This window comes from Rhipicephalus microplus, chromosome 5 (assembly GCF_043290135.1).
Source record: "Rhipicephalus microplus isolate Deutch F79 chromosome 5, USDA_Rmic, whole genome shotgun sequence".
Lineage (NCBI taxonomy): Eukaryota > Metazoa > Arthropoda > Arachnida > Ixodida > Ixodidae > Rhipicephalus > Rhipicephalus microplus.
Window position 1 is genome coordinate 99,346,194 of NC_134704.1, and position 20,236 is coordinate 99,366,429.

At 46.6% G+C, this 20,236-nt stretch overlaps 1 protein-coding gene across 4 annotated transcripts in view; it reads right to left on the minus strand.

Moving 5' to 3' along the window:
• Positions 1 to 20,236, minus strand: part of LOC142817880 (uncharacterized) — a 259,330-nt gene that overhangs the window by 176,982 nt on the left and 62,112 nt on the right. For 3 of the 4 annotated variants that reach the window (XM_075895812.1, XM_075895813.1, XM_075895810.1), the window contains exon 2: positions 6,409 to 6,504. The exons of the other annotated variant lie outside the window; for it this stretch is intronic. In XM_075895812.1, the coding sequence (XP_075751927.1) occupies positions 6,409 to 6,493 (85 nt within the window). In that variant the 5' untranslated portion in view covers positions 6,494 to 6,504. The remainder of the gene's footprint in view (positions 1 to 6,408; positions 6,505 to 20,236) is intronic. 4 annotated transcript variants of the gene reach the window in all.

A 20,236-nucleotide genomic window follows, 5' to 3' on the forward strand; every position in this document is an offset into this window, starting at 1 on the left:
CACAACGCCAACCAGGCAAAGCCCTGACGGCGAAAGCTCACTTACCGAAGGTGGCCTGACGACGCAACATGGAAGCAGCGGAACAAGCCGACGCAGCCGTGACCCGACGCCACGCCCTAACTGTAATGCGAGACGGCGAACTACCGGCCTCGACGTTCTTATCGACGGCCACAGTGTGACCGCCCTCGTCGATACTGGAGCCGACTATTCTGTCATCAGTGGGTCGTTCGCCGCGAAGTTAAAGAAAGTTAGGACAGCTTGGAAAGGCCCTGAGATCCGCACAGCCGGAGGTCATCTCGTAACGCCTGCAGGAATCTGCACAGCGAGAGTCACCATTAACGGCCGTATTTATCCTACAGACTTCGTAGTCCTACAGCGTTGCTCGAGAGATGTCATCCTTGGCATGGACTTCTTATGCCTCCATGGTGCTGTCATCAACCTAAAAACAAAGTCGATAACGTTATCCACAGAAGCAGCCCTACCGCCGCGCACGCCGTCAGGACACCATGCCTTGAATGTGCTGGAAGAACAAGTCACCATCCCGCCTCGCTCAAGCGTCATTATTTCAGTCGGCGCTCCTAAATCACCTGACTTGGAAGGCGTCGTTGAAGGCAGTCAGCATCTCTTGGTCACCCGAAATATTTGCGTCGCAAGAGGAATTGCAGAGCTGCGGGGAGGCAAAGCAACGGTTATGCTCACAAATTTCAGCAATGAGTACAAACATGTGAACAAAGGAACAACGGTCGCATACATCGAAGAAATTGTCGAAGCCACCAGTGCTTTCGCCCTCGCCGATTCTGCGGAACCTGCTCAGAGGAACCAAGCCCCTCCCATAGCTTTCGGCGTCAATCCCAGACTTCCGAACGATAAGCAAGAACAGCTCAAGGCCCTGCTCCTACAAAACGAAGATTGCTTTTCGTCGTCATCGAAAAGTCGGCAGACCCCAATAACGAAACATCGCATCATAACCGAGGAAAATGCCAGACCACTCCGTCAGAGTCCGTACAGGGTTTCGACACGAGAACGTGAGGCCATGAAGAGACAAGTTGATGAAATGCTGCGGGATGACATTATCCAGCCATCCAAGAGTCCATGGGCCTCCCGCGTGGTGTTAGTGAAGAAAAAGGATGGGACCCTACGTTTCTGCGTCGATTATCGCCGCCTGAACAAAATCACAAGAAAGGACGTGTATCCTCTCCCACGAATAGACGACGCACTTGATCGGCTCCATAACGCCAAGTACTTTTCGTCAATGGACCTCAAGACTGGCTATTGGCAAATCGAAGTCGACGAAAGAGACCGAGAAAAGACGGCGTTTATAACACCAGACGGCCTCTTCGAGTTAAAGGTGATGCCCTTCGGCCTTTGATCAGCGCCTGCAACGTTCCAACGCGTTATGGATACAGTACTGGCAGGATTGAAGTGGAAGACTTGCCTTGTGTACTTGGACGACGTCGTCGTGTTTTCCTCGAGTTTCGACGAGCATCTTCGGCGCCTTGAAGCTGTACTTCAAGCCATCAAGACGTCCGGACTCACACTGAAGCCAGAAAAGTGCAGATTTGCGTATGAGGAGCTCTTGTTTCTGGGGCACGTTATCAGCAAGTCTGGAGTTCGTCCCGATCCACGGAAAACAGCCGCCATCGCCGACTTCCCGCCGCCCACTGACAAGAAGGCCGTGCGCCGATTTCTGGGCCTGTGCGCCTATTATAAGCGGTTCGTGAAAAACTTCGCCCGCATCGCCGATCCTCTCACTAACCTTACCAAGGCTGACGTGGAATTCAAGTGGGAAACGCCACAGGAACAAGCTTTCCAGGAGCTTAAACATCGCCTCCAGACGCCTCCGTTACTTGCCCATTTCGACGAATTCGCCGAGACAGAAATACATACTGACGCAAGCAGCGTAGGTCTTGGCGCCGTTCTTGTGCAGAGGGCTGACGGACTTGAAAGGGTTATTAGTTACGCCAGCCGATCGCTATCCAAAGCAGAAGCAAATTATTCCACAACAGAAAAGGAGTGCCTCGCCATCATCTGGGCTACGTCGAAATTTCGCCCCTACCTCTACGGCAGGCCCTTCAAAGTTGTGAGCGACCACCACGCCTTGTGTTGGCTAGCCACCTTGAAGGACCCTTCAGGTCGCCTCGCACGATGGAGCCTGAGACTTGAAGAATATGACATTACTGTGATTTACAAGTCCGGCAAAAACACTTCGACGCCGACTGTCTCTCTCGTGCGCCTGTCGACCCACCGCTACCCGACGACCCGGATGACGACTACTTCTTGGGAACGATAACTACAGACGACTTCGCTGAACGACAGCGGGCCGACCCGGAACTTAAGGCCCTAATAGAATACCTCGAAGGCAGGACCGCCGAAGTCCCGAAGGTATTCAAGCGCGCACTTGCGTCATTTTTCCTACGAAACGGTCTTCTACAAAAAAAAAAAACTTTTCACCGCTTCGAGCTAAGTACCTCCTTGTGGTGCCTTCAGCTCTGCGACCAGAACTCCTGCAGGCCCTGCACGATGATCCGACGGCAGGGCACCTCGGTGTTTCTCGCACGCTCGCGAGGATACAAGAAAGGTACTACTGGCCACGTCTTACCACCGACGTCACTCGTTATGTGAGGACATGCCGGGACTGTCAGCGACGCAAGACACCGCCGACAAGGCCAGCGGGACTTCTGCAGCCAATTGATCCACCTTGCCAACCTTTCCAGCAGATTGGTATGGACCTACTAGGGCCGTTCCCGACGTCGGTTTTCGGAAACAAGTGGATCGTGGTAGCTACCGACTACCTCACCCGCTACGCCGAGACAAAAGCCCTGCCAAAAGGCAGTGCATCCGAAGTAGCTAAATTCTTCGTCGAAAATATCGTCCTACGTCACGGCGCCCCGGAGGTCCTTATCACCGACAGAGGAACGGCATTCACTGCCGACTTAACTCAAGCGATCTTGGCATACAGCCAAAGAAACCACCGCCGGACGACAGCATACCACCCACAGACCAACGGCCTCATCGAGCGGCTTAACAAGACGATCGCCGACATGCTGTCAATGTACGTCGATGTCGAACACAAGACGTGGGACGCCATTCTTCCGTATGTGACCTTCGCATACAACACGGCGGTGCAGGAGACGACGCAGATATCTCCATACAAATTGGTCTACGGAAGAAGCCCGGCAACGACGCTCGATGCCATGTTACCCAACGTCACCGACGAAGAAAGCCTCGATGTGAGCGAGTACCTTCAACGTGCCGAAGAAGCCCGACAACTTGCGCGTCTCCGTATCAAGAATCAACAGACGACAGACAGCCACCGTTACAACCTTCGACGACGCTTCGTGGAATACCAGCCCGGTGAACGTGTTTGGGTGTGGACGCCGATACGCCGACGTGGACTAAGTGAAAAGCTTCTGCGACGCTACTTCGGACCGTACAGGGTGGTTCGACGTCTCGGCCCACTTGATTACGAGGTTGTCCCCGACGGCATCATGAACTCTCAACGACGCCGATCGCGACCTGAAGTCGTCCATGTCACGCGCCTCAAGCCGTTTCATGCGCGTTAACAAACTAAAACAGTGTTTTTGGTATGATTGTTTCATCGTAATTTATTCATTGTACTTTTTTGCATTATTATTGTACTTTCATATTTAGTTAAAGCATCGGGACGATGCCTTTTTTCAGAGGGGGGCAATGCCACGTTTCATTTCCCAAGTTTTCGTTATCGTCCCAAAACACCACACGATTCTCAGCGCAAACCGCGCCTGCAGTTTTCGAGAAGGTTCCGGACTGTATTAGAGCATTTCGATAAGATCACGCCCACTGTGCGAACGTTACAGATTGTTCTGGAACCTACGCCACCGCCAGCGATAACGCTAGAACATTCGATGGCTAGAGTATAAATGCCAACGCGCTTCGCCGCTTGTCAGTAGTAGTTGATCGAAGGCCGACGCTCCGTTCGCCGCTATCAGTCCGAGACTGCTATCTGTGCAAGACTGCTGCTGTAATTGGCCTTTCCGTTTACCGGGCACAGGTTCGCCCAAATAAACAGCTAAATCCCAACACGAAGTCTCCTGTCTTCGGCCACGTCACGACCGCGTGACAGTATGAAATAAGATTACTGCATGACAAACATAACTGACTCGTCATAACATAAAAGTCATGATATGTATGTCATAAATGTCATGATTTACATGTCATCGTCTTGCTGCTCTTGCGGTAGTTTCATTCACATGATATGTTGCAAAACTGGTATGGTTTGACAAGAGTGCATGGCGAACACACGTGACAGACTCTAGCAACAAAATCATGACATGCGTGTCATGTAACAACGTGACTAAATGCCACATTCATGATGTGCTCGTGGCTGTTTCGCTAGCTTTGCATATACCCAATTTGGTATATGCATATGTCTGTGTTTCACTAACTTTGCATATACCCCACTGCGCAAAACTGTCCCTCCCCTTCCCTCTCTCTCACCTTACAAGGCCGACGGAAGCAGCGTCTGTTAGTTTCTCCATGGAGTGAATGATGATGTGTGGGACAGAACTTCGGAGAGTGTTATCATTGAACTGTTATTCGTCCGTCCATCCGCCCGTTCGTTGGCCACATCTGTCTGTCTGTGTAGTTGTCCACCAAGAAGGTTTTAAACCTCTTTTGTGTACAATCTAAGTACCGCCGTCTTGAATTTTTCATCACATTTTCATCATGTATACTAGTATCGCCATTTAGTGGACCTTCCAAGAACTAAACGAGAGGTGGCTAGCATCTACATAAACCGATAACTCATGACCCACGGCTTAAAAAACTTCGCCCCTCAAAAAAAATGTAAGACTCACGTATAAAGAGAATCAATTATATGCGAAGTACGAATGAGAAAGGTAGATATGTCACTTCAAAATCAGCACAACGTTACAAGGCGGACGAACGTAGTACACACTAAACACAAGTCGAAATGTTATGCACACTCACGTATCTAAAGAAAATGCAAGTATGATGTTTATAGTCACGTAACGACGGCACCACTGACGTTTGCAATACCAGCCCCAACCTTGGTAGGCAAGTAAATTATGCCGTGCATGACCCCCATGTCATGATTGTCATGTTTGCGCCTGGCAATCAGGTTCGTCGTTCATTCACGTCGTGTAATACCAAATTTGGTGTATGTAAAGTTAGTGAAATAGCCATGACTGCGCTATGAGCTAAGCATGTAGTCATGTTTTACATGACACGCGTGTGAGGATTATCATTTTTGCACCCGTACCTGTCATTTACCTCCGTTGTCCGTTCGCGTCACAACTACTACTACAAACATCGCGGATGCACGACCCACGGCTTAAAGAGCTTGGCCTCTAAGACAAGCGCCAGGCCTGCACGGAAGGCGCAGCGCACTCACAGTGAAAGCAGAATAGCGGTCTTTCAGAGCCGTTGCTAAGCACTCATTGGGTGACTGCTGCAAGCACACTTCCTTGATATTCATTACGACATCATTATTATAAATTTTTGGGTATTAAGCCGGCGTTCGCTATGCTATTTTTTGTCATTGTTCTCATCACGCACTCCCTACTGTTTTCATGCCACGGCCGCTGCAGAGCAAGCTCGGAGCAAGCTCATCTGCCCGAAAACCTCGGGCCGTCCTGCACAGCACCGCATGACGGAGATCTTCAGAGTGTAATTTTAGTAATTCGTTGAACGTTGTATGCTCATAGAAATTGTTATTACGAAAAAAAAGCGTTCTGTTCTCTGTAGTATGCTTTTAGGGACGAAGCTGCTTACACTGTGGCTCAGTCCGTCCTCCATAGTAGCCACCCGTTACTTCTCACAATGTATACACTAAATGGTGCTACGCTGTTGCAGCACGTAGAGTGCCTCGACGGGCGCGCACGTCGAGGCTACCTGACAGTGCGTGAAGTGATCACTAGATGCAGTGGATGCGTGTTATGCGTGGTTTAGTTTGATCGGAGTTTGATCGGAGGGTGGACGAACAGATGACGCTGAGCTGAGAGTCCGCGAAGCTTCGATAATCATTCACTTTGTGGATATGGTATGATTTATTTATTTATTATATCCATATTTATTCAGATACCCACAGCACCTACGGTCAACATTACCTAAACAATTACAGGAACGACTCAACCAGGCGTAACAGCTCGCTGCCAGGGGCGTAAATAGCGATTTTCGTGGTGAGGCGGGTGTCCAAACTTTCCTTCCTTTATTTTTATTCGTGTATGCACTTTTATGTGCGCAAATACATACGTTTAAAAGAAGTAAAAAAAACTCAAGCTGAGGGTCTTTATTCTCCTGAATCAACCCCTCACTACGCCACTGCATAGCGGCGACGTCAATCGATCGGCATGAAGCATAGCAGACGAAAGCTTCGGGCATTTTGAAGAAACGATGCTCGATACTTACTCGCACTGAGCTGTAAAAAGACGGTCGCTCTCATGGTACATTTCCAGGAGAGGCACCAGCAGATGCCACGTGACGTCGGGGGCATTCTTGCATGAACTGTAAAGAGAACCAGTGACTGCACTTAATACTCTCGCATCGTACGCAGAAACGATTGTTCCCAATGTTAGGCGAATGAAGTGAGTCTGTTTGAGTTCGCAGTCTTTCGGCAACCCCTTTGACTCTTTTGATTGAAAGACTTCACCTGGACATTCTTGTGTCAGCTGGACGGGAGCGCTTTCACTGTCGAGGTATTAGGGCCATCGTGCTACCTATTACAGTTTCTGAAGGCAACGAAATCACTGTTGCGTTTTCTCAAGGACACCGGTCTGATTCGTCGTCTGCAATGTCAAGCGCGAAATTGGCACGCGTCGGCTGAAGCAGCGACTCTTCTCTCCTCTAACTTTTTCCCCCTCACCTCTTCACCCGTGCCGGATAGCCTACCATGCTCAGCCCAGGGTAACCTCTCTACCTTTGTCTTTATTCATTCGCTCTCTCTAACTCTCTTTCACCCCGAAGTTTCACTGCAAAGCGAAAAAGGTTGGCGTGCCTAGCTCATTAGCTCATTTGGTAAATTATTTTAAGGAAAGCCATCATATGACGAGCTTCCTGTGTGGTGGAGGAGGTACAAAGCTGAAACCAATGTTAGCAGTTCCCGGAATAGCTGCTCGTTACAAAATAGGAGCCGTACGCAGCTGCACTAAATGTCGAACAAACGAGATTAGTAGAGGGAGATATGTAAGTAAATTTAAGGGACGCTAAAGAGAAAAACTGCTTTTTCTCGCATTAATATAGCACTTTCACAATACAAAAACGGCCACGTTTGCCGAGAATAGATGCTTAGAAAACTACTGATTCGCGCAAAAAATTATAATAAGGCGTGTGACAACGAAACTTTGAGTTTCCTGACAGATTTTGAGGGCGTAGGCTGGGGCTTACGTAGTGTATATTCCGTAACAATGAGGTAAAATGTCATCCGAGAGGTCCAAGACTGTTAATAATATATCAAGTTCCCAAAAAATTCATTAAACAAGTGTCAAACAAGTATGAAAAAATAACATTAAAATATATGACGTCACGCACGCAGCTTTCAACACGATCTTAAGAAATGAATCTTTGGCAGTTATCTACTCCTTAACTAAAGTAATGTGCATATTGTCATGGAATTATCTACAGCCGTATTTTCAGAGAACGATTTATCTCTGTAACTCGACAATATATATCCCTTAAGTGTAGTGGCGGGTCCAGGAGGGGGGGTGGTAGTAGGGGCAATCGCCCCCCCCCCAAAGCCTGTGTTAGCACGCCCCCCTTCACTTCGGTGCTCTTACTCTACCTCCTATCACCAATTAAGACAAATGACTGAAATACCTGTGAGCACACGTTAACAGTATTTGTGCGGCGAAGGGTTTTTCTTACAATAGTAAAAACAGTCATGACCACGTCCCCTCTACAGTGATATTTTAGGCGTCCCCCACCCCCTTAATAAATGTAGCTGGGTCCGCTCCTGCTTTAACGTTCTTTTAAACAGGGTTTTGTCTAGCTTAAGTTACACTAGCGTGATTGGAGAGGTATGAGAAGGAAACTGGAAACGTAAGTGAATACCAGCGTGGAGCAGGTTAAGATTTTCAGCACTTGCATTGGTTTTCTAAGCGATTTGCATTCCGCATGTGACTGAAATGTTCTAACCAATGTAAATATGTGTGATGAGTCATGACCCATAACGATTGGGCAGTTGAACTCAAAACAACAGCGTCATTGGCGAGGACTGGCAAGGTATATTGACCACAAAATATCTTTAAAAGCTGAATGGACGGTACGTGCTTGAGGTTGTGCATGCTCTGTTAGTGTAAATGTTTAAGTGAAACTTTGCGGTTTAGCGTGTGAGGACTCTGATACAATTACGTGGCACACCGTACCGTAAAATTCCCTTAATTGTACTCTTCATTATTCCCCTGTGCACACTCGCAGTACCCACGCAGCAGTATTGGTCGCGTGAGGTTCCTTGACGTGCACCCAACTCAATAATCGTGCCGGCATTCTTGCATATCAGACACTGTCGAAAGGCGCCTGACTTAGGGAACCTTTACGTGCGCGCGTTTCCGTGTTTTACGGTAATGTCAGCCTTTGACCCACCACTCTCCACCGCTTGCTAAGCCACAATGTTTCTAGTCTTGGTTTTTATGGCAACAAGCGCCATGTTGCTTCTCACGGCCAGGCGTTCCTTCTCCGCCGCACTGCACCAACTGCATGTTGGCGCGGGTGTGGAAGCTACGGTGTGAGCTGCGTTTCACTACACCGTTACCCTAGCTTCCGCTACGACACCATCCTCACACTTAGCGCACTTACAAGAAATTTAGAGTGTAAATGACAGGGTGCTTCGTACTGCAATGCTAAACCATCTGGAGACTGTCCGGCTTCCCGACTTGCTCTAGCTGACGAAACGCTGGATTACACAAGTCAAGTGAGATGGCTTGGAGCCGACTACTTCTCCCTGTGTTTGTGAGGTGAGTGCCTGTTGTATTGCGAGTAGATTGAGTATATCGCCGCATATATTGTGAAATTATTGACTCAATCATGTGACGAAAAGCAGTTTGAGCGAAGTAAACACAACTTGCACAGTAGAAAATGCATCAGGCTCCGTTCGTCTACACCGGGTTATGCGAGCGAAAGCTGGTTAACATGAGTATGCTTGTTTATCCTCGTAGTTAAAGCGCCGTTCCCCAATCGAATGGTGTGTCTAGCCGAGCGTGTGGTCCTGCATGCATTCACTATTTGCGTTTCATCGGTTTCTCATACCGTCGCCGCATTCGTCACGGGAAACGCCAGGCCCGTATACCTCCAACAAACGCTCGCGTTCGTGTCTTCCTTTGCTGGCAGATGTTCGCGTTCCTGCACTTTCACATCGGTCGTTGTAGAATGGCCATTTGGAGAGTTAGACAAGCAAGCCTACGAACGCGGTGCAACCGGGGAATCGACTCTACCACTCGTTGCCTAGTCTGGACTCCAGGCCACCAGGGCCAAAAATGGGGAATGAAGCCGCGAACACGGCGGCCTGGGAACTCGTTCACCGGGCATCCAACTTAGATCCTGAGTGCCTGCAACCCGAAGGCGGATATCTGCTGGCATTCAAAGTCATTACGACCTATTGCAGGTATCAGCATCGCCAATACCCACCTCCTGCAAAGGAGCTGGGGAAGGCTGATAAACGCATCTTGCTGAGATTTTTCACCAATACTTTATTGTGCCCGGCAATCATGTAACACTTTGATTCCTCCTTCACTGGCAAGTGCCAATGCTGTGGGCAGATGGCTGAAACCTACCACATCATTCGGGCTTACCAGCTAAACTCAGCTCTTCCCCCCAACCCTAACCCTACCAGGGAGGAGTGGGACGTGACCCTGCTGGGTTGCTGGGATGTTCAAGCCCTAAGGGCCCTGGTCCAGAGGACTAGGTTAGCAAGTGTCACCAATGAGGTCCCGGAATAAGGACTCCACCCACTATGAAGCCTCAAAAGGGCTGCACCTCTCCTCTTTTTTTTTCAATAAATGTTTTCACTCACTCGTTTCCCTATAGACTCTTGTAGTCTTGCACAGTTGCAACACAACTAAATTTTGTTTGGCTTGCCATGGGGTATTCGTTCTTCCCTTCAGTGACACGCGGAACCACACCAAACCTCGCTAAACAAAAAAAAAGATTTTAGTTTAATAATATCGTATGCGACAGATTTGCTGTTCGTGTCCATCCGTCCTGTCTGTCGGCCTGTCTGTCGGCCCTGAACAGTGCCGTATATGTGCACTAAGCAAGTCGGTTGTTCGCCCCTAACTCAAATATGCCCTATGGGAAATTGGTGCTGCGTCGTTTTTTATCATCCTTTTGTTTCATAACAAGCCACACAAAATATTTGATATCGTGAACTCGGTTTTTATTAAGTGCTTGTAGAGAAAATCTGTATATATTCTATGTATGACTTTTTGCCTTATTACTTTATTGTAGGCCCACTGCGACGACACAAGCTTCAAGCAAAGGAGGCAGGACGGTTTGAAGAAATTAAGGCCAGATGCAGTTTGTGTGCTGTTTGCAATAAAATCTGACCTGGCAAAACTTGGTTTGTCCTTGGTTGCTTCCCTTTCCTTTCCTTCTAGGCTAATATACAGGCTTGTGGGAAAGGAGGAGGGTTGGAGTATTATGATTGAGTGTTCACTACTTTCTGATAATGCTTACAGCTTGTAAAGTTTTAAGCAGTCCTTTGTACAGATTTTTTCACAGGAAGAACCATCATGTTACCCAAATATAACATGCCAACCTCACACTCAGCACCTCCTAAGGCATTACAACATCCCAAATATCTTCTCCTTCTACAACTGTTTCCTGTTTCATGTACGACACTACAATATAAATTCAGCAAATAGCGTATTTACGAAAATAGCCTATCTAAAAAAAAAACAGAGGAACCTGTACCAGCCGTCACAGTGAAGTATGGTTTATACCACCCTCACGAACCAATTGTGACATGCAAATGTTGAAAACAAATTACCCAGATTGCTTAATTCACTCGAAAATGCTGGCATTAATACATCAAACATAACGCGGTCTCAACTAGCTTCACTTATTCAGTCACCCTTTTCTTCTTTTCTTCTTTTTTCATTGTTTTAATAAAAAAATTGGCCCTGGATCTGCATGTTAATCTGCAAATGTCGTCGAAAGACGACAGTCTTGCGTGTGGAGAGAGTGAACAAAACATTTATTTGATATTCTGCGCAAGCAACTCGGTTAATGGTATTCTGGAGGCGCTGCGTTAGATTGCATCACGAGCGCATCAAGTCACGTCACACGTGAGACATGAGCGCCATCTGGCAGTTTTCTTGGATAACGAAGCGCGTGGCTCTCAGACGGGTGTGTGCGCCCGTCTCAGAGGTGATAAGGTGTAGAACGCAAAGCGACGGGTAGGTGCCACAACCATCTCGTCTTAGCAAAGCGTTGGAAACACTCGCCTTTTCGTGCAAGCGTTGCATGGTCAGCGTAGCGTGATAAGCGCTATGGTCCTTAAAATTACTTAAGTATACCTTTTATAGTAAAAGACGCACATGCAGAATATATACATGTTGTTATGGCGCCCCAGGCATGCGCAATAATTGCTTTTTTATTGAGAATTGCACAAGTATGAACGCTAAATCTTGAGCAGCATTGGTGGGCGCTGCGGATACAATCGGCCGTTTCAAGTACTTGGTGCTGTTAATAGTGGACAAACAGACAAATGTACACACAGACAGACAGACAGACAGACAGACAGACAGACAAACAGACAGACAGACAGACAAACAGACAGACAGACAGACCTGAACTTTTGCGTCAAAGATCCCCAAGAAAGGCTATCGCCTTTAATATGATGGCCTTTTTGAAGAACGTGCTTGAGGATGTAAACACTTGCCTTGTATAAAATAGATTGATTCCTCACGCACACCTATGTTTATGTTCTGCACAATATATTGTTTTTTAATATGCGAAGCCTTTCTTAGCGAACTTCAGCGACTTTGAGCGTATCTATCTATCTATCTATCTATCTATCTATCTATCTATCTATCTATCTATCTATCTATCTATCTATCTATCTATCTATCTATCTATCTATCTATCTATCTATCTATCTATCTGTGGTGGTTCTTGGGCCCTCAGACGCAGAAACCCAAGACAAGGACAAGAGAAACATCTATTGACTTCACACACAAAACAATCACAACACTGTGGCTATCTGTACAACACACTGGCTCCGTAATTCAGTCATACAGTCCTTATGTCTACGCGCCCGCGGGTAACCCACGCGTCCTCACTACTCGGAAGTCTAATTCCGTCGGGTGCCACTCACGCTCCCGCTGAAGACGATGGCGTCGACGACGCAACCTCGCCACGGGGAGGTTGCCAAGTGCACGGGAGCTCACGAGCAGACCATCAGCTGCTCGTGCTGGACCAGGCGGCCCCACGCTGCGGCCGACGCAACACCGAGGTCGCACCTTCAATTGGCGGTTGTGCCGGACCGACTCCGACGTGGCACCGTGGCCACGATCTCGGTGACTGGTTGTGCCGGACCCGAGTCTGGACAGGATCAGCCGCTTGCCCTGGCCCGCACGCTCGTCCGCCACAGGAACAGCATGTCAGGCCCAGGCCGGAACCGCCACTCGCCTCAGGAACATGCCACGCTCGTCCCGGTTGGGTTGGTGACACCCGCTCGTTGGTTCGGTCCCCTGAGGCCCAACGCCTAGCGCTCTTGCTAGCTGGCCGCGTTCTTCCTCTGCCCGTCGCTGTTCCGAAACTCACGCGCTCACGTTCGTCTGACCCCGTGCACACTTTCGTCTTCGTCGGTTATTCTCCGCTGTCGGTTTCACTTCCAGTTTCGATTTTGGTTGTGAGAAGCACTCTTACCACACTATCTATCTATCTATCTATCTATCTATCTATCTATCTATCTATCTATCTATCTATCTATCTATCTATCTATCTATCTATCTATCTATCTATCTATCTATCTATCTATCTATCTATCTATCTGTTTATCTGTTTATAAATCTATCTATCTATCCGCCTACGACTTTTAGCTCTCCTGGCCTTTTGAATAGTCGTGTCGATACCAAACTTGGTATGGTATACCATGACTGTATTAAGAGCATATTTGACTTGTCATAACATGAAACTCATGACAAGTATGTCATGAATGTTATGATTTACATTTCATAATCCTGCAGCTATTGCGGTGGTTTCGTTCACATGGCATGTTGCAAAACTGGTATGGTATGACATGATTGCATGGCGAACAAAAGCGACAGACCCTAACATAAAAATCATGACATGCGTGACATGTAACAAAATCACTACATGCCACACCCATGATGCGCTCGTGGCCATTTCGCTAGCGTCACATATACCAAATTTGGTATTACGGTACCTGAATAGATGACGAAATTAAGCGACTGGTGCAAACGTGATAATCATGACATACACATCATGTAACAACACGACCACATGCCAAGCTCATGATGCACTGGCGGCCGTTTCGCTTGCTTCACCTATACCAAATTTGGTATTACGGGACGTGAATGAATGACGGAGGTATGATACTGGTGCGAACATGATAAACATGAGATGCGTGTCAAGTAACAACATGACTACATGCTACGCTCGTGATGCGCTCGCCACCGTTCTGTTAGCTAGACATGTACCAAACTCGGTATTACACGACGCGAGCTGACGACATAGGTAACTGAAAAATCAAAGCAGGATAATCGCGACACGCGTGTCATGTAAAAGCATGACTACATGCCACACTGATGATGCGCTCACGGCCGTTTCACTAGCTTCGCATATGCCAAATTCGGTATTACGTAACGCCAATGAATGACGAAGGTAAGTGACTGGTGCAAACATGATAATCGTGAGGTGCGAGTCATGTGAGAACATGACTACATGCCACAGTGAAGGCGCCAAAACATTTTGGCGTGACGCGGCGCGCGTGCTCGCCGGCGTTCATCTTGTCACCCCAGGCCCACGTTGCCATGCCAGATGCCGGTCCTGCCATATAATTGCAGGCGCGTGCCGCACTGCGTTGCTTTGACGCATGCACGTTTCAGCGCGTCTGGCATCCTTCTATTAGGAAAAGAGGGAGACGCATTGTTGTCTTGATAACGCATTGGCGGGAAATGCAGCATGTCGCATTTCGCGCCGGCTGCGGTCGGGCCGCGCCGGCTGCCGTCGGGCCGCGCCGGCTGCCGTCGGGCCGCGCCGACGGACGCTGGTCACGCCGGTCGCGCTTGGCGTCGCGTTTTGCTAACGTAGCGTTGGTGTGCCCAGCGTGCGCGTGCGTCAATGCTACATTGGAGTATACTGGGCCCTTCGTGATGCGCTCGCATCCGTTTTGCTAGCTCCACATATACCAAATTTAGTGTTACGTGACGTCAAATGATGACGAAATATATGTTTGGTGCAAAGGTGATAATCCTCACACGCGTGTCATGTATGAACATGACTACATACCATGGTCATAGTGGGCTCGTAGCCGTTTCGCTAGCTCCACATATACTCAATTTGGTATCACGTGAAGTAAATAGATGACGAAGGTAAATGACACATCCAAGCATAATAATTACATTACATGGAAGTCATATACGGCATCATTCACCTCCACCTCCTAATGTCGTGCTGATTTTAAAGTGGCATATCAACATTTCTCATTCGTGCTTCACATAACATCGATTTCTACTGTAATTAGTGGTATCTACCAATTTTATTGTTGTTAATTTACTCTTGCTTGTTTTGTCTAATTGTTAATCATTGTTGATGTCATTCTAAATGTTGCTGTCATTATGAATATAAGCACGTCTTTCGCCATCTCCACCAACTGCCGCCACCATAGAGAACGAGTCCAAGAGCTCCTCAAGCTGCCCAGACCAGCTTTTTTCTAGGCCCCTGCCATTATATAGGATTTTTATGATGGAAATAAACGAATGAATAAGTGAAATGAACAAATGAGCTTGCTACAGGAAATTACACTACGATGGAAAGCAATAATTAGGGTATGAGAAACAGGCTAGCAGAGTTACGCGGTAAGAAAACATCGCGAGCGACCCGGCTGCTTGATCTGCTTTGCCCGCCGTTTGATCGGCCTTCCCTGTAATACATGACGGTCTCGAGCCTTGCACTAGAAGTCCTTTGAGGTGTCTGCAGCGATAATGTGAATTTGCTTCAGGAATGCCGCGCAGACGTTGACGTCTCTTCACAGTGACATCGAGGCTCTCTCCTCGCAAATATAGGGTCCCTATATTTCACTCAATATCCTCACTCCGCAAATGCGGTGGGTCTACCAGGTGGGAGAAACGAACCATGTTAAAGGTGTTTGATGTAAAGTCGAGTCATGAACATGTTCCTCCTGTTCTGCAATATATATATATATATATATATATATATATATATATATATATATATATATATATATATATATATATATATATATATATATATATATATATATATATATATATATATATATATATATATATATATATATATATATATATATATATATATATATATATATATATATAACACCCCCTTCTCGTTGCAACCCACACTGCCTTCAACGTAAATTAGCGACCACTGAGAACCAACATGACAGCCCGTCAAGTATGGCGGCCGTTTTATCCACTTGTAAGCAACCATGATCGTAGTTGTCACGACCCTAAAACACGCAGACCCGCGCACATGAAGGCTCCCTTGCCAGACTTAGGTCGGAATGAAACTTACGTCATCGTACTGAGAAGCGAAACGCTTTATGCAAACAACATCCCCGATAGAAAGCGTACCAGTGCGGCTGTGGAAACACCGATAGTGCGGTGCGGATTTCATTGTGCCCTTTCTTAACAAACACGTTTTTTTTTTCAATGCAATATACTCCTGGAGCATATCCACCTTCACGAATATAAGCTGTATCGCAGAATGAGTGTGTGCTTCAGCTCCACAAGTGATTGCGTAAGCAGAAATTGGTACGACTCTCTTTGAAACTTACGTAAGATAAGGGGCTCTGTTTCAAGGGGCACCGATCCAAGCGCTACTATATGTAAACATTCAGACGCCACGAAACTCGTGCGCAGCGAGTATGCGGCGTTCATCGGCAAACATGTCTTGCGAACAGGTTGCGCAAAAGCCTCACTTTTTCGCATCAGCGCCAAACAGGCATGCACACACACACGAAAAAAAAAAAGGCCGCCAAAAGGCAAGTGTCCTACTTGCTATCCTCCTCTTGTCAAAAGCATTATATAAGGTCCGCTGAACTTTCGTATGAGAATTTCTGTTGAATAGCCTGGCGCTCGCTAAGCTTTCGCGCAAAATATCTGCATTGAAAGAATATTCGATTCATATAACTGATCGCAACCATCGGTGGGAAAACAATTACTTCTTTCGCAACGGGCCCCTGCTCATCGCTGTGAGTGCAGAAGCAGCCTCGTTTGCGCTATGACACCTTGGCCTATTTCGCTTTGTGCGAAGAGCTGAGTTCAACCACACACACAAAAAAAGGGATCTTTTCGCGTTCTACGTGGGCCCTAGGGTGTTTACTTTAAGGATATTAATAAGATATTATTTGAAGTGTAACCTGCTGAAATTGCTATTTGCTTTCGAGGCATGCCATAGTGAAAAACACCAAAATTATGGTACCATCTGGTGTTATCTTTAACGTTCACTAACATCATTCAGCACATCAGCCTCTGGCATTTCTCATCCACTGAAATGGGACCGCCGTGGCCGAAATGAAATCCATGACCTTTGGGTGAACAGCCGAGCCCCGTTACGGCCACAGCAACGCAGTGGATCGTCTCTAGCCAAGCAAACCTAGTATTCTTCACCTTCATCTTCTTTCCGTTCGTTTACCCTCTCCAACAACTGTATTACCGACGCGCTCGGACTGCCGCTTTCAGTACATTAGCAGGGGCAAACAGCACTTCGCCCCTTCAGGGAGCCCTTGCTGGAGACCAACTTGCGAAGAATAAAACATAGAAAGAAGATTATGGGGAATCGATTCGTGTCAGTTATTTTTCGCGCTTCACAAAGCGGTACCTTTCAGTGTGCGTTGGCTCGCAGGACAAGTCATATGCTAACTCTGCCGAGAAGAAAATAACGCTTCATTGGGCACATACATGCACTCATTATTTACCGTCTACCTCTTGAGGCTTCATTTCAAGTGCCCTGAACTTTGGCGAACAATTAAATAAGCCAAAGCCTATACTTGAAGCGTCAGTGTCAACTCAGTCATGGTGGCTCATATTTCAATTGAATGTGCGATAACTTAGCATGTTCATCTCCTTGAACATTTGGCCGGCAAGGTGGCAGCTCGTGAAGACATAATTGTATTTATCGAAGTGCGTAATCCACCACCGCTGACCGATAAGTTTGATGCGAGTATAATTTCTTAGTTCAATGTTGTTCTCTCGTGCCTTCCCACCACAGCAGTTTCGAAGCTGCACACGAGCATCGGTGCATGTTACGAAGAAGTGGAAGTCTTATGAACAATGAGATTATCATTATTGTAATAGCGCATTTTTATCTAACTCTGTAACTTTTTATTTTTGTATTGTTTTTCACTGTTTTACATTATTTACATTATTTATGTTGGTAAGCAATAGTGCAGTTGCCTTCCATAGGATCCTTCATGTTTTCTTTTTCTTCCCTATTCCCCCTCTCCCAATGTATAGTAGCAGGCTACAGCATATTATCGCTCAGGCTGACCTCTCTACGTTTCTGTGAATACACCTCTCTCTCTCTCTCTCTTGGTTTAGCCCATCTTCTGAGCGGGTATGTACCATTGTATCTAGGATACAGACAAACAAACAAACAAACAAACAAACGAAGGAGCAACATCCTTACTTCAAAAAACACGCGATCCCATCGAAGCTTATACTATTTCGCGCGTTTCACTCTTGGCTGTCACCATTCTTATTTTTGCGCTGAATACGTTTGTATTGGTTTTATTTGCCCTTGAATGTTCGTGGCATTTATACGGATCCACGGCGTATTTTTCTGCCAAAAGCACGAAGCGCTCTCGGTGCGAAGCTAGAAACGCTAAGCTTGAACGATTAGATTCGTGAAGTCAAATAAGTTGCTTTCAAAGTGATATTTAGCGCAATGTAACACAATGATGCGAAGCGAGGACAGAACACGTGTGCTAACTTTCAACGAAATGATTTATTGCAACGAATAGACAGGGTGTTCCAAGACAATTGCCCATTATTATTGAAAAATAACAAGAGGAGGTATCTGCGTGGTGCCTGTGGTGTTTACTTTACTGTGACAGAAGACATCTTCAGATGCGTACGAGCATTATTAACGGCAGTAATTGTAGAAATCAACTGGATGATTTTTTTAACCACTGTAAATAAGCGGTTGAGTCAAATGGGCAAATTCAAGTCGTCTTTGTGAATAGCCCATAGCAACTTTGAGGTTTCCGAAACGCGGCGACTGCTAATTCACGCGGGACGTTGAAATCTGGCTAAGTTGTCTGGTGAAACCGAAACTGACGCACCAGACGACGCATCTACCATTCACTTAAGAAACATTCTCAATGACATCACTGCTTCCCTCACGTCGCGAGTGGAAGATAAGCGATCTTCGATAAGCAGCCATGCGTCCGGAACACGCTTCCACGAAACGATGTAGATTGACGGTATAACGACGTTTATGTTTATGTCCTACGTATTGTTACTGTTAAAAATGGCAGACATGTTACGAAATTTTAAACACCAATTATTTTGATACTGCCTAATGGCGAATTAAAAATTCGCACTGTCCGCCTCGTAAATCAGTTGTGGTCGGCTGCTCACCTGAAGGTCGCGGGTTCGATGCCAGCCTTGGGGGTCACGTTACGATGGAGTCGTAATGGTAGAGGCCTGTGTACTGTGCAATGTAAGTGCACGTTCGAGAACACCAAAAGGTCAAAATTTCAGAAACCTTCCTCCGTGGCGTCTCTCATAATCTTATCTCGGCTGCGGGATGAATAACTCCAAATATTACTGTCATTAATTTTGAGCACAGCTTCGTGTGGGGGCAAGTCTAACTATGCAAGGTGTCGAATACGTCATAAATCATAATTTTTGTGAAGTGCGAAAGCATCCGCTACGTCTTTATTCGTCTTTCTGCAGATGATCGTGGTACGCGCCACACATTCGCTATTATGTGCACTGTCTTGATGTTGCATGTGGCTGATGACAATGAACAATTGTGGCTGAGCACTTTGCGATGGGTTGGAAGCATTAGACCACACACTTGTTGCGCAATCGGCATTGCGTGAAGACTGCAGTTGTTATTTTACTCTCATGTCACGCTATATTACGTTGTTAGCACGATTACTTGCCGACATGACGCCTGCATAGACTCTTTTTGAAAATGAGCTTCAAACAACAACGTTGCCCTGTGACAGAAGACACATCTACTACGCAAATGACCGTGCGCAAATCCCTTTCGAACTCGCGTATTTTTTTCCTCACTTTATTTTTTTCATGTTTATTGGTCACTTTTTCATGTCTATCGGTAACGCACCAGCAACGGCGACGGCGCTGAACGCAGGAACGGTGTGTAAGAGCTGCGTTCTACAAGAACGGTCAACTTTTGTGTGCAGTATAGCTCTTACAATGTCACTGCTAGTGACCTAAGCTTGTATTAGGCGAGCAATGTGATATTAAAATACAATAGGCTCAAATTAAACATGAAAATCACGTTCGTGTTTTCGATTGCCGTAAAATATTCGCAATTGTTACCATAGGCATTGAAACTTTGAGTTATCTTACTTTTAAAGGCTATTTACCCTAATGTCTTATTGCCCTTGATGTCCCTTATTCCGAGTCGCACAAGTTTGCTTCACAGCTTTCTGGCTTCTGCCATTTTTTACAGTCCCCTCAATTCTCTCCGTGTTATACTTTATGATGTCGGCTATACCTTGCGTCTATTGATCAACGTCGAAAGCTCCACTAGCTCTACATGGTCGTTTGAATTGGAGCCTTTCCTAATTTTGTCACCTCTTCATAAGATGTTTCATCTCCTGAGATAGTTTGCCAGTGTCTTATCTAGTGACTGTGTCTCCGACTTGCATTCCACAATCTTTGATCATAGTAGTAGAATTATCGTCCATTGTGTCAACGCTAACGTCGGTTGCCTCATTTAGAGCCTTGAATCTGTTCTGAAGCGAAACTCTGAATTCCCGTACTTTCTCTCTACCCGCTAGCTTGGTTTATTGCATATCAGTTTATGCCTTCGCTTCTTC